The 14,450-nt window shown below is 41.2% G+C and overlaps 2 protein-coding genes across 2 annotated transcripts; both read right to left on the bottom strand.

Annotated features, from left to right (window-relative positions):
- Nucleotides 1–495: 495 nt before the first annotated feature.
- acadl (acyl-CoA dehydrogenase long chain) lies at nucleotides 496–6,384 on the bottom strand. Its single transcript, XM_039792834.1, has 11 exons — nucleotides 5,964–6,384; nucleotides 4,852–5,028; nucleotides 3,975–4,112; nucleotides 3,716–3,880; nucleotides 3,540–3,606; nucleotides 3,253–3,417; nucleotides 2,677–2,778; nucleotides 1,953–2,066; nucleotides 1,438–1,565; nucleotides 1,252–1,338; nucleotides 496–1,173 (listed from the first exon to the last, which is right to left on the bottom strand). Exons 1-11 carry the CDS (start codon nucleotides 6,050–6,052, stop codon nucleotides 1,080–1,082), a joined length of 1,326 nt encoding a protein of 441 aa, XP_039648768.1. The 5' UTR covers nucleotides 6,053–6,384; the 3' UTR covers nucleotides 496–1,079.
- Nucleotides 6,385–8,783: 2,399 nt separating this feature from the next.
- mylz3 (myosin, light polypeptide 3, skeletal muscle) lies at nucleotides 8,784–12,278 on the bottom strand. The gene is made up of 6 exons (XM_039792857.1): nucleotides 12,131–12,278; nucleotides 11,589–11,643; nucleotides 10,057–10,200; nucleotides 9,598–9,768; nucleotides 9,412–9,489; nucleotides 8,784–9,312 (listed from the first exon to the last, which is right to left on the bottom strand). The coding sequence occupies exons 1-6, from the start codon at nucleotides 12,209–12,211 to the stop codon at nucleotides 9,284–9,286; spliced, it is 558 nt and encodes a 185-aa protein (XP_039648791.1). The 5' UTR covers nucleotides 12,212–12,278; the 3' UTR covers nucleotides 8,784–9,283.
- Nucleotides 12,279–14,450: the final 2,172 nt, after the last annotated feature.

Below are 14,450 nucleotides of genomic sequence, written 5' to 3'. Positions count from 1 at the left end.
TATTATTTGTATAGCACCTTTAATAAACCCAAAGTGCCTACCTGGTCTATCTAATTTAAATGTGTTAGTATTGTATGCTGTGCCATTTCATCTATGGAACTAGGAAAGATCCGGTCACATTCAACAGTCTTTTTGCGCTGCAATGGAATCAAATGGACACCCAGTCAGTTATTTCTCTGCCAGCTTTGTCCATGTATTTACTGCCACCTACTGGTGGAAATAAGACATTGCACAGGGGATGCTTTTTCTTCATTTACATTTCATCTCTAACCCTTTCTATCACATCTCAGCTCAATTCACTCCCTTGCAAACTCCTTTAAGGTGATGCAAAATAACTAAGTTGTAATATCTCGCTCAGATTTTTTCAACGGTGTGCTGACACAATGGATTGCTGACAACAGTGCTTAAATTATTTAAAAAAAATAATGTGAACAAATGTGAATAATGTAAACCTTCAATTCAAATATGATATTGACTCGGAATAACACTGGCCAGTTAAACATTGTGTACACTTTATTTCATCAAGTGGACAGCCAACAGTAGGACATGTTTCTGATAAATAAATCTCCCCCGTTAATTAAACTGTATATTAGACACACAAACTACTTACACTTTCATTTACAACAAATCCTTTTTTTTAGCTGTAATCTATCATTTTTCAATGCAATAAAGACAACACTTCAGTGAGTGGTAAATGGACAGAAACAGACAGAAATATTCATGATTTTACTACAGTTGTGATATATAACATCATATTTCATTTAATGAAGCCTTTGAATTGTTAATCCACAAGTGCACTCTCAGTTTTTTTGTCAACCTGTCAATCAACCAATTAACTTTTCATTCGTAAAAGGAAGAAAGTGTAATTTCTTCTCTGAAGTGACATAGTCTCGCTTTAATCCTTTGATCGATGTGACGAATTCAAGCATGATTAAACATTCTGTAATACCTCCCCTGACTTTACTCGACGGTTTCTCTACTTTAACCCAGTTTCAGACACATTTTCAACAACAAAAAACATCTGTGCAAACCAGCACACATTCCCCAGTGCTCCTCTGCCACAATAGCATCCATATTTCTCAATTCTGGCCGACAATGGTGCGAGCAATGAGCTCTTTCATGATCTCATTGGTTCCTCCATAGATGGGCTGAACACGGGAGTCAACAAACGCCCTGGAAAAGACAAGAGAGACACGTTCAGCAACTTGTGGATGACGTTCCTCCCAGAAGTTACCCTGTTAAAACACTTACTTGGCGATGGGGTATTCCATCATGTAGCCCCAGCCTCCATGGAGCTGCAGGCACTGAGTGGCCACCGTGTTCTGGAGGTCAGAAGCCCTAGAGAGAGAACACAAAAGGACATTAGCAAATAGTAGCAAAATGGCCTGTTTTGGGGTTTTTTTTTAAGATCAGAAGCTGCAAAAATGACATTCTCACCAATACTTGGCCATGGAAGCTGTGGCGGCATCCAGGCGTTTCTCAGCGTGGAGCTGAAGGCAGTTATCTATGAAGGCCCGGCCCACACAGATCTGAGTCTTCAGCTCTGCCAGCTTGTGTTGCACAGTCTGTGGAGATGCAATGATATATTCATTCTCTTCAAGACAATCGGATTCTAATCTGTCTAATTGATTCTGTCTAATCATGGAGGCAAGTTTGTGTTGCGTGAGAGTATGTGTTGAGAGATGCTTATTTTCTGTATTTTGTGTTGTCTTTGTAAAGCTGCGGAACGGACAGAGTCCAAAACAAATTTCAATAAAGTATATCTTATCTTATCTAAAGGCCAGCACATCAAAACCTAAAAATGAATTAGTTCTGAGTTTGGAGTGGTATGTGGTCCAAAAACCTAAACCTGAAATTCTGAAAATCTTGGCTGCCAGTCACAGCTAAAACAGTACATTACAAACGGGCAAGTACACAAGACTACTTCTTAAAAAAAACCTTGTCATACAGACCTGTAGATGAGCGATCGTCTTGCCGAAAGCCTTCCTCTGCATCACATAGTTCCTGGTTTCCTCAAACATGAACTCGCAGCTCGCTATGGCCATGCCGGCAATCACGAGGCGCTCCTTCGCCACCAAACGATAAGGGGATTAATCGTTAAATTAAGCAAACCGAAAGCAATTCAATGGTAACTCCTATGACAGAGCACCTCGTGTGCAGTATCTAAGTAACTAAACGAAGAGAACCAAGTTCATGCAAGGGAAGATCTGTATCACTATATTCAGAAACCTATTGATTGCTATTATATGAATTTATATTTGTGCTTTTGACACTATTATTACATTATTACTTTGGGGATAATCACGCTCTTAGGTTTGGAACTACAGTTCCCATATTTGGGGGCTCTGAATAAGGTATTTGCAGTTTCTGTTCGCTGTGTACCCATGGATGTACAGACAACTATCTTTGAATTTCTCTGATACTGAGAAAATCAAAAAAAAGGGAAGAGTCACGGGCAAGTTCTGAAATACCCTTTTTTTTCTCCATGATTTCTAAGGTGTTTGTTCACAATTGACATCAGGGATAATGATATTATTAGAAAGTGTAAGTCCCACTGAATCTTAAACTGAACCCCCTCCGATTCTCCCAGTTTGAAAAAACCTTGTAATAAAAAAGGCATGAGAATGCTAAACAGTTCTTAAGTCAGTTCAACCTTTTTCCCTATGTTCCTTTCACCTGAGGCAGTTCGTTCATCAGGTAGTAGAAGCCCTTGTTGAGTTGCCCCAAGAGGGCGTCAGCTGGGAGACGCACATCCTCAAAAAACAGTTCAGCTGTATCCTTTGAAAGAAGAAGAAGAAAAAAAAAAGTTGTCATAAGAATCACCAATCAACGTCAATCCTGTGCATGACACAAGTTGGACACTAGCGCGATGGTAGAAGACGGATGCAGCGTTTCCTCTATGTTGATTATGTAGTGGCGGCCCGCCATCGGTCGAAAGTTCTGCCGCCACGGTATCAGAAACAGGGCAGACGCACAACGTAGTCAAGGTTGCCTTTTAAATTATCCTGCCGACGTTGGCTGCCCCTCACACTGCAATTTAACAACAAGTAGAACTATTCAGAGGTTATTGGGCCCGTCCAGTTTAACTCCACATACTGCTGTTAACCGTTCAATCACAACTGAAAATATGCTTCACTGTGTGTGAATAGACGTGAATAAATATATTTGTGTTGCAGCGAATTGTCAGAGGGGAGAGGAGAGGGGCCGGGAGTACGGAAACACCATCTTCCCCAAGCCAGTGAGCTCCAGTACCTGGGCCTTCAGACCGATCTTGTCCAACTTGCGTCCTTTCTGGAAGCCCTTCATGCCATTCTCCACCAGGAACAGACTGATGCCATGCGCCGCCGACTTGGCCTCGCGGTTCGTCACGGCCACTACCACCACCAGGTCGGCCATCCAACCGTTTGTGATGAACACCTTGGAAGGGTGAGACGGGGGAGGAGGGGGGGGGATTTGTTTTTTTTTCCAAGATGTGAAGTTGAGATGCAATGAAATGACTCGAGTGAATGAGTTTTTTTGTTGCTCTTAGGACTCATTACCTTGTTACCATTGAGGATCCAGTCGCTGCCATCCTTCTTAGCGTACGTCTTCACACCTTGAAGATCACTGACATAGATAAAAAAAAATTTTTTAAAAAGATGCCGGGGTCACCAAAGATACACCACATTAGTGCCATGCGTGCTGATGTTCCATCTACACTAGAGTCCCGACCTACCTGCCTGCTCCTGGCTCCGTCATGGCGATAGCGCTGATGCATTTCCCAGCAGTCATATCGGGGATGAAGCGTTCAATCTGTCCCTTGGTGCCATAGTTAGAGATGTAGGGCATGGCGATGTCAGAGTGCAGGCTGAAACCTGGCCCTGTGCAGTTGGAATACATTCTGGAAGACCAAAACAAAAACTCTTAAAAGTTAGTGTTTGATCTCAGATATGACTACCGGTAGTTGTTTTGTTTTTTTTAAAAAGAAAACTCACTGCTCCTCCCACGTGACAGCCACAGAAAAGAGGTCTGCTCCGATGCCACCATGCTCCTCTGGTATCATTACTCCCAGCATGCCTTGCTCACCAGCCTTCTCCCACACCTCCCGGCTCACCTGACCTGCCTTCTCCCACCTGGAACAAGGACAAAGGAATTGTAGTGAGGTGGGGGGAAAGACAATGAAGGTTAAGTAATTAATATTGGTGGGGGGAAAAAATAATCTGAAATTGCGACGATTTTTAAAATCGATTCTTTTCCCTAGAATGATATATTTTTTTAACCAATGACTCACCTAAATATGTATACATGTACTTCTTTACAAATAAAATGAATGTCAGACTGACTGACGTGTCGTGCATTCTTCTTAGAAATGGCTCCTGATATATTGTCTCTAGAAGTGTATTATTCAGCTTTTGTTTTTATTAAAGAAGGAAAAGAAAATCGCAAGACTTCTAGAATCGCAACAAATGAGAATCGCGATGCAAATCGAATCAGCACCCATGTATCGTAAAATAATCGAATCAGGACCAAAGCGCATCGTCCCAGCCCTAGTAATTCATTCATTTTTGCGTCTCTCTGTGATCGTTTTAAGTGTCTTCGGTGTCGTCTTGTGTCTCTTTGTAGTCGTCTGATTGACTTGGCAACAAGAAATGTTGACAGTGACTTGAAACAGAGGCTGAGCCCTGGGAGCCCTGGGAGCCCTGGGATCCCTGGGAGCCCTGGGAGCCCTGGGATCCCTGGGAGCGCTGGGAGCACTGGGAGCCCTGGGAGCCCTTGGGAGCCCTGGAATCCCTGGGAGCCCTGGGATCCCTGGGAGCGCTGGGAGCACTGGGAGCCCTGGGAGCCCTGGACCTGTGCCATGCTTCCACTTACTCCTTGTGGTGTGGAATCACTTCCTCTTGATAGAAGCGGCGGACGCTTTGCCTGAAGATATCATGGTCCTCGTTGAAGATCCGGCGGGTCCCGATGTCCATCAGTGTCTTGGCGCTGGAGGTCTCTGGGCGGGTCGAGGGGACTTGCTGCCCGAGCTCCTGGGCCTGACTGTGCAGCCTGGGGAAGAATTACAGAATTCAACAAACTGAAGCCTACTCTTCTTGAAAGCCAACGATTGGCTGATTTGGCAACCCATGACAGCAGGTGATTATGGGAAGTGTAATATTAAGTTTAAGATGCTACCATTAGCTTGGCAGTAGGGCTGAACTAACGGTATATTCTTATTATCGACTACTTTCTCCGTTAATCGTGAAATGTTTAAAAACAACAGAAAAAAATGAAATAAGCTAATTAGAACTTTCCAAAGCCCAATGTAATGTCATCAAATGTCTTGTTTTGTCCAACCAACAGGTTATTATTAGACAAAGATAATATAAGAAAAACAGCAAATCCTCACAGCTGGAACTTGAAAAAATACTAAAAAATGAATAGATTATTAAAAGAGTTGCATGTTGTAGTTTTTTTTCTGTTGAACCACTAACGTTAATTGACAACTAATGTTTCAGCTCTACATGAGAGTCCTGAAAGTCGTTCATTTGTACGTACTTATACCAGAATAATGTAAAAAAAAACAACAAAAAAAACAATAAGCGACCATTAAAATGTTGACATTGAATATTACGACCTTTGCTAATCTAGTGTGCTTTTACTTTTCTTTTTTTACAGTCTCCATTTCCGCCTATTGGTTACAATTTTCAAAATAAAGCTCCATCTATTTAACAGGCTGCTTACCAAGGAAAGTGTGTCAAAGGTTGATGCGACCTGGAGGCGAACCTCTGCTACATACAACTACGAGTCGATTACAATAGAAACAATATACTATTTCCCAATATAATGGACTATAAATACTTCATATAACTAATTCATAAATCAAACTGTGTAGGAACTTCGTATATGCTATAACGTTAGATATTTTTCAATGTTGGCTGGCCATTATTGTATATTTCCACCTCAAAAGTTATATTATTATTATTGTATACAAAAATTATTACCTTGCAGCAGCCACGGAGACCGCCTGTCCTCGCCCAGAGACATTTTTCAGCCCAGAAAGACAAGCTTTGCTAACTTTTTTAACAAACATCCTCGACAAAGGCAGGCAAACTCACAGACTCACACGGACAAACGTACAAGTGTAAACTGTAGGGTACAAAGATCGTCTGTGTGAGAATCACAAGGGAAGATGGATCACTGTAGTCGGTCACTGGCTACTCCTCTCAGCAGTACGTTTTACCATAACCGTATGCTTGCATGTAGCAATTAAACACGTTGTTAGTACAGTGCGTCGATACTATCGTCCATTTGTGTACTGTTTTTGTTCAAACGAACTTGAAATGTGACTTGGAAGGAGGAGAAGGTTTAGGAGAAGGTTTGTCCATGACAACAGCACACGTGTGGTACCTCCCGCCGATTCCTTCTCTCTGCGCAGATAGCTTTCTTCTTCTTCTACACCCTGTAGACTCACTTAACTCCTACCACCTATTGGTAGGATGATACAGACACCCTTGTAGTATTTTAGCCTACAGTAATTATTGTTTTTAAGCGCTGCTAAAATACAGTTAGTACAAATAATCACATTTCTACATTTTAAATCTATAGGCCTATGAATGAAAAGAAAATCTGACAGCATGTATTCAGCAACATCATAAAAAAAGAAATAAGAAAGAAACGGTCTGGCTAATAAGACATAATCAATAAAAACAAATAACCATATATTGTTTGGTAAAGAAATAATGTGGTATTTTATCCAACCGAAATAAGAGGGTTTAATCTTTCGATCTTATTTTGGCATAGGCAGCAATCTAACATAATTGAAAATGTTATAGAATAAAAAATTGAAAAGAAAAAAACTTTAACTGCCTTGTTTCACAATGTTTGTGGTGGCAGAAAATGATTTAAATACAAAGTATTAAAGTTACATGACGTGTGTAGAAGTAAGCACACAGCCTCTCTACGCCACAAGGGGGCAACTTTGAACCTGTCTGCCCCAGGCTGTCTTGTGTAAGATATTTGCACAGGTAGGTCAATAGTTAGATAGGACGGTCTGGCAAATGCAAGACTAATAGTTACATACTAGTGTGTGTGTGTGTGTGTGTGTGTGTGTGTGTGTGTGTGTGTGTGTGTGTGTGTGTGTGTGTGTGTGTGTGTGTGTGTGTGTGTGTGTGTGTGTGTGTGTGTGTGGTTGGAGGGGTTGATTTCTTGTTCCTTGTACTGTATGTGCTTCAAAAGGACACAAAAAGTCTAGCTGTAAGTGAGAAATAAGACCTGCAGAGTTGGTAAGCACAGTTTTGTAATTATTCAAATTATTTGATATATATCTAATACACTCAGGAGATGTTCTTTAAAATGTGGACACCTTGTATACTAGATGTATTGTCGACAGGCCCAGACGATATGTGCTGACCAGCTGGACCCCCATCTTCAAACTGCTCTTCAACAGCTATGGGATATATATATATATATATATATATATATATATATATATATATATATATATATATATATATATATATATATATATATATCAGATCTTTTTAAAAACACTTAAAAAGAAAAGAAAAAAAACATTTAATCAGAATAAAAGATTTACAATATCCTAAGTCCTCAGTTTTATCATTATATAGGGGGTTGTGTTGAAGGGAGAGTCCAGGCTGGGTGAATGCAACATATGGGGAAATTTGAGACTGTCCTGGGTTCTAAGTAGAGTGAGCAGAGAGCAGTTAAAGTTTCTCAGTAGAGGGTGAGCAGAGTATTTCTTGGTTGGCAGTTTTTTTTTTATTATTATTATTATTATTATTATTATTATTATTATTAAAGACGCCAAGAGTGTCACCAATTCCTTAAGACTATCCAATAATATGAAGATCCAGGTAACAAGCAGTTCTAACGTTGTGTTTGCAGTTGTCAGTCTGATGCAATTCAGGGATTCTTGACTACACTTAAACATGCCATGACTGACAATAAAATAAAATTGTATATAAACTTGCTTTGGTTTGTAAGTTTGATTTGGCTCAAACACTCGCTTCTTTCTGTCCTGCCGCTCTTCCCTGCAATGTGCCCGTCTTCCCTCACAGGTGTCTGCATTCCACTGCGGTGCAGTAAGGGAGCAATCTGCTGTTTTTAGGCTGGGTGACATATCATCCATCACTCTCAAATATAAATCCTGCATACCCTATACACTATATATAGACATACATACATACATACATACATACATACATATATATATATATATATTTCTTTAGGCTATTTGTATTGTAACAGAAATGGCTTAACTTCAACTGTCTTTGTTCTCCTTGCTTGTATCTGTCTATTTATGTACTGTACACACCTACAGTACACCCCTGTATGTTTACTGTGTAAATACCATTATTATGTCCTCAAGTGCCCGCAGCACTAAAAAGGCACAAGGTTTGCAGAGCATCCAAACGCGCACAACACGTTTTAGGGATAGTTTTTACCCCCAGGTAATAAGGTTATTGAACGATAGCACAACAGGAAGGAGGGCTGTGGTCTGAACTTAGTCACTAATGGATATTATGTTGGATATTTTATGTTTTAAAATTTTTTTATTATTGACTGGTGCTGAGAGAGTGCTAAGGCACACTGTATTTCATTGCTGTGATACTTCGTACCAATATGCATATGACAATAAACTTGAACTTGAACTTGAACTTGAAGTTCTTATTTGTGAGAGAGTGAACGGGCTTTTTTGTCTTTGAAAAGTCACACATCTACAATGTGCCTATCCTAAAGCATAGCTACGGCTGTATGTATGTGGGCAATAACAAAAAAAATCAACAATCAACCCCAGAGTGGATGTACGCTGGAAAAGTTTATTCTGAAATGAACAGAGTGACGATAAACAAAACCTTTTCAGGGAAGTGGGAGACTTTTGGCTGTCTATCCACGACCGTTCTCCAGCACCTTTGGCACTGCTGGGCCAGTGATGGCGTGACTGAATGAGGTGGCGGTGGGAGGTGAGGGATCTACCCTCACTTGATGAGCGGTCACCCCTTCTCCCCCGTTCCTCACCCCATTGCGGCAAGTGGAGACGCGCCCCCGGGTGGAGTAGAGGCCATGCGATGTGCGGTCTACAATGGAGAGTTGATGGTGGTGTCCCGAGAGAGGAGGGTTTTTGGGACGAAATGGAAAGGAAAACAAAATAAACAACAAGATGGGTTTGCTTCAACATCCCTTGTACATAGTCCTTGTCTTTCCTTGGTTGGTCTTTGGTACAGTGTAGATGTTTAGAACACTGTCAGGCTGTCTGTAGGCGAGCTACAGTTTCTTCAGCACTCCTACTGCTGGCCTCTTACACAGACATGATGTGCTTGACGAAAGCTGGAGAAAGACAATCCCACATGTTTAAATATTTGGCATACATTTTTATTTGAATTTTTTTTTTAAAAAGACACTGAATGCTGGGAAATCGAAGCTTACCCTCATAGTGGATGCTGCCGTTCTCGTCCTCCTGGCCGGTCATAAGGGCCTCAATCTCTGGCTCAGACATCTTCTCTCCTGTAGACGCACAAGGATCCATGTCACTCTCTCCACGCGCTCGCATACTGCGCGCGCCAAGCAGACTATATTTGTGCTGCTTCTATATTTGGGGAACTTGAGACTCACCCAGGGTGGACAGCACGATACGCAGCTCAGCGCCCATGACTGTGCCGTTGCCCTCTTTGTCGAAGACGCGGAGACCCTCAACGTAGTCGTCGTAGCTACCCTTTGGCGCGCCGTCAACCTGCTTCAGCATGGGCAGGAAAGCCTCGAAGTTGATCCTCTTGTTGGCCATGTCTTTTGAAAAGAAAATGTCACATGAACGGCGTCATAAGTCAGCACAGACCACGCGTTTGTGTTGAGACTGCTTTCATTCAATGTTTCAGGGTCACAGAAAACCAGCTGTTGACCACAGCCTTAAATCTACGCTTAGGTGAGTTCTACCTACTTGAAGACTCTCTCTTCTTGTGCTGCTATTACAGTAGGCTATATTTTACCATTTACCTTTATATCAGAATTGTCTTTTAAGCCTATAAGCTTTGTGTATGATTGTCTGCATTTTGCAAGGCTGTCATGGGGTCTCACCATCGGGGGTTGGGTTGCCCAGAATCTTTGCAACGTCCTTGTTGGTTGGGTTCTGGCCCAGAGCGCGCATGATGTCGGCCACCTGGTTGTAGGCCACCTGGTTGTCACCGACTCTGTCGAAGAGGCCAAAAGACTCCTTGAAGTCTGGCCAAGAGAGCGAAAGAGAGAACTTTGAGTTCCAAAGTAATGACACAAGTCGGTCAAAAGAAACAAATGAAAATACATGATGTCCTCACAATACACTGGAAATGGGCCTATGGTAGCATAAGGGGCTTTGGGAAGAAGAAAAAAATAGTGTAATCCTTTTTATGTTGATTTGACTGGTAAGACACCAATGTTCTCTTTTTGTGTAGATCCATCGCCTTTGGGTTTTCTATTCTTAATTGTACAGGGTTCGCAGTCAGCTGTGGCAGCTGTGTGGCGCCACACTGTGTCAGAGGATCAGCGGCAGCAGAAGCCACATACTTTCGTCATTGTTCCCAGATTATTGGAAGCGACAGCTGTAGCCCAAGCAGAGAAAAAGGAAGGTACAGAGTGGGGCCTAAACAAAGGTTGGCTATCTCTATGAATCTTACCGGGAAGCCAACTCAAAGTGACCTTTTTGTAAGATTCATGTTCTGAACAGCAGCAGCAGGAACAGCTGTACCCGTCCTACCCCCCCCACCCTTCTGACCCCTCTCCATTCCTGCCACCGCTTGCATTTGGGAGGCATTTAGGGAGCAAACTGATACACCCCTGAAACGCCATATAGAGGCATGGCCCAATGGCCCTGCTCGAGTTGAACATAAGAATGCTGACTGTGTTGTAATCAACACTTTGTCTTGCGTGTCCTGAATGTATTCCACTGTAGTATAAATGTACCAGAATGTGCAGAAGCAGCACTTCTTTGCTTTTTTTTTTTTTGGGTGCAAAGCTCGTGGGATTAATACATGCCTATTAACTTGACACAAAGCACGTCGGCCCTCTAACTCTAAGACGCACTATTGGGAAATTACTATCACTTCTAAAAGAAATATATTAGAGCATTATCGCTGCGACCTGTCCCACAAGCCACAACAAATGTCTCCCACCCAACATAGGGTAATGTTTATAGAGGACATATCTAAGTTGGGGATGGTGCTGTGAGATCGCAGTTTGAATTCCTCGTGTAACAGGATGCTGCCAGGCCTGAATCTTAAACCTTGACCTGGGGATTAACACCTCTGCTGTGTAAGGGACACAAGACTGGGCTATGTCGTCTTAGAATAGACGCATCTCAAAATGTCCTTGCCAACTGGACAAGTCCGTGGAATAGCATGTGTTATGGCGGTCTTCAGTATGTAACTTTCTTCATCCCTTCTTAAAACTTTTAGGAGACAATTTGGCCAAAAGGATTCAACAAGTTTGTTTATTGTCCCTTTTTTGTGGGGGGTGGGGTGGGGACTTAATCTAGTAAATGTCACCCCGCATGATGATGAGAGAGCAGTATTCTCACAACCCATTTTTCACATGCCAAGTTATTTGGATGAGGATGGAGCCGTTTCTTCACTTACCCTCAATCTGGTCGGGCGAGAAGTCCGATGCGGCGGGGGCTGCAGCTTCTTCGGCCTGAAAATACACAAAAATGCAAATACACACAAACAAGAAGGCACATTTATGAATGCGTACAAACAGCGAAATGAGTATAGAAGTTGAACAGACAAAATCCAGTTTATTTATGATTTACTACCAATGCTAAATGTAAGAATTTATTTCTGTAAACAGGCCAAAACTGGACTAAATAGACGTGATGCGCGGTGAAATTATAGATTATCGGTATTATCGGCATTTGGACATAAGCCTAATGAAATGTGGATGTATTTTAAATCAGTGGTCCTGGGCAACTCTCAACCTTTTTCTCACAATTTATCTTGATTTCTCCTCCCTATCACAATTTCAGTGATGCCAATTAAGTCCAAATTTTGAGCTTATTTTGAAAAGATGGTATCCAAATCCAAATGCCACAAAGAATTTTCCCTGGTAGAATAAAAAAAAAAAAAAAAAAAGTCTCCATTGGCCCCATCATAAAAGGTCCAAAACACACATATGTACACACCATTTTGGAGAGTAGCAGCTGGAGTAGCGGAAAGAAAGAGAAGCAAACCCGAAGTCCCAAGACAGAGTGGTCCTGAGCCATGGTCAAAGCCCCCTCTTATTTATTCCGGGCATGTGACGTCACGTATGCTAATAGGGCGGATCAGATGACACGTTGGGACATCTTTTAACTTTCTTAGGGCAAACGGAAAGGAGAGCTGTGCGCCCTCTGCAGTGGGAGCAGGCCTTTAGAAGGGGACAGGGATATTTTTAGAAGGCCAAATAACCGTGTCAACGTGCATCTTGTCTCCAGATATTAAACTGTTTAAAAAAAAAAAAAAAAAACTTATTTCTATTAAGAAAAAAAATGCTTTCATTGACTTGGTATCTAAAGTTGACTTATTTGGGAGGATACACTGTTGAACCGTGACATGGTGTAGGCTGAAAACTCAGCTACCTAAAGTAGTGGCCCACTTCAGAGGGGCTCCAAGCCCAGAGAGCTCCTTTACAAGGTGGTATTTTTAAACAGTGAGAGTGCTCCTCCTCTTATGGTTAAATAACAGCAGGGCAAAAAAAAAAACTGTTTGGAAAGTTGATTTCATTCACGCAGGTCAAATTTGACCCGTTCTCAAAACTTCTACATCAGAAATATGGGTTTCTTTTTAACCAAACTACTCAAAAGATTAAGTGCAATTGCAAGTACTGGACTACTACTTTCATTGAATTGTGAGTATTCAATTTCATAGCATTTGCAAAAATTTAAACGGTTTCAGAACCTGAATAAACTTTGACATACACACGTCTGTGATTCTCCAGCAACATACGTTCCTCTAATATTAGTCAAAATCATTCATCATTTCAAAATGAGGTATAATCTCCTATAAATTAAATGTATTGACCATGAAGTCCATGAAAAGTTGGTGTTAGTGGAAAAATAGCATCAAAAACTTGCAAAAAAGTGACAAAAACATCAGAAAATGTGTAAAAAAATTATAAAAAAGTGTTAATTTTGACAAGTGCATGGTCGACAACAAACAACACAAGGATAAAAAAAAAAAGGCAACTTTGAGTGGCAGTTCACATAAGAACTGAATTTCATACACCTTCCCAAAACACTACTGCATGACGTTTATGGACATTACCTTTCCTTAAAAACTCGGAAATGAAAGAATCAATGCGCCAGATTATCTGCAATATTTAAAGGAATACGCCACCGTTTGTTGAAATAGTGCTTATCACGGTCTACCCTGGCTGGAGATAGGTGGGCCAACGCATTTTTTGTCTCAGTGCGAGTAATTTTTTTGTCTTTTGTTGGCTCACTTTTACTCACAACATGCTAACCGGCAACATAGGATTCCATTCACTACGCTAAGCTAACTAGCGGTGGCGCTGCCGGTGTTGCACCGGACTAAAACAATGCATGCACAAAAAATGCGTTGGCCCACCTATCTACAGCTAGGGGAGAACGTGATAAGCTCTATTTCAACAAAACGGTGGCGTATCCCTTTAAGTAACACAGACGTCCCAAAGTTAATGTAGTTACATTGAGCACTATAACGCATTGGAGTGAAATGGAGGTTGTAAAACGATAACAATTGGTTAAGTTATCCAGAAGTAAGGACTTCTATGTAGGTTCAATGACCCGAGCGCAGTCGCTTTTCCATCTCCACCAGAGCTCTCCATGGTGCTGATGCCAATATTAAAAAATTAATCCATTATTAATGCAGTAGATGCATAAAACACAATGGCAACATGTGCTATAAAACAAATTCACCGGAGTTACTATCCTTCTGGGTAACAGTCCCCACGCAAAAATCAAATAAATGGGGAAAATTGACAATTTTGTTATACTTTGCGGAACCAAATAAAAACGATGGTCCCTGCTTGCTTTTTTTGTAGTTGAAAGTAACGAAGAACTTCTAACAGAAAGTTAATTCTTTAAAAATTATCTACTTTGTTGTTCCACAATGTTTCAATGCTTCGTCATATTTTCCAATTATTTGTTAAAACTGCAAAACATTTACCATAAAATGATGCATGTCTTTTAATCTGCGTATACATTCATATGCTGACCCCTAACTGCTCACTGTGTTAAAAGGTTAAAGTAGTATGAAATGCAGTCTACATCCCAAATATCTAGCTCTGCACTTGCTACACCAGCCTCGGATGGCCACTGTATATTTATTTTTCTTCCAATAATTAATGGAGGACTGTACTTGATTTTGTGCAGTGTACAGTGAGTGTCTTTTATGGACCGGAAATCTTTAAATGCTAACTTTAAAAAAAATGTCAAATTGAGAGCATTTGGTTTAGGAAGAAAACCTTTTTTTTTTTTCTCTCAA

The sequence above is a fragment of the Perca fluviatilis genome, chromosome 24 (genome assembly GCF_010015445.1).
Source record: "Perca fluviatilis chromosome 24, GENO_Pfluv_1.0, whole genome shotgun sequence".
NCBI classification, from domain to species: domain Eukaryota; kingdom Metazoa; phylum Chordata; class Actinopteri; order Perciformes; family Percidae; genus Perca; species Perca fluviatilis.
This window is presented reverse-complemented; position numbering and strand designations above follow the sequence as displayed.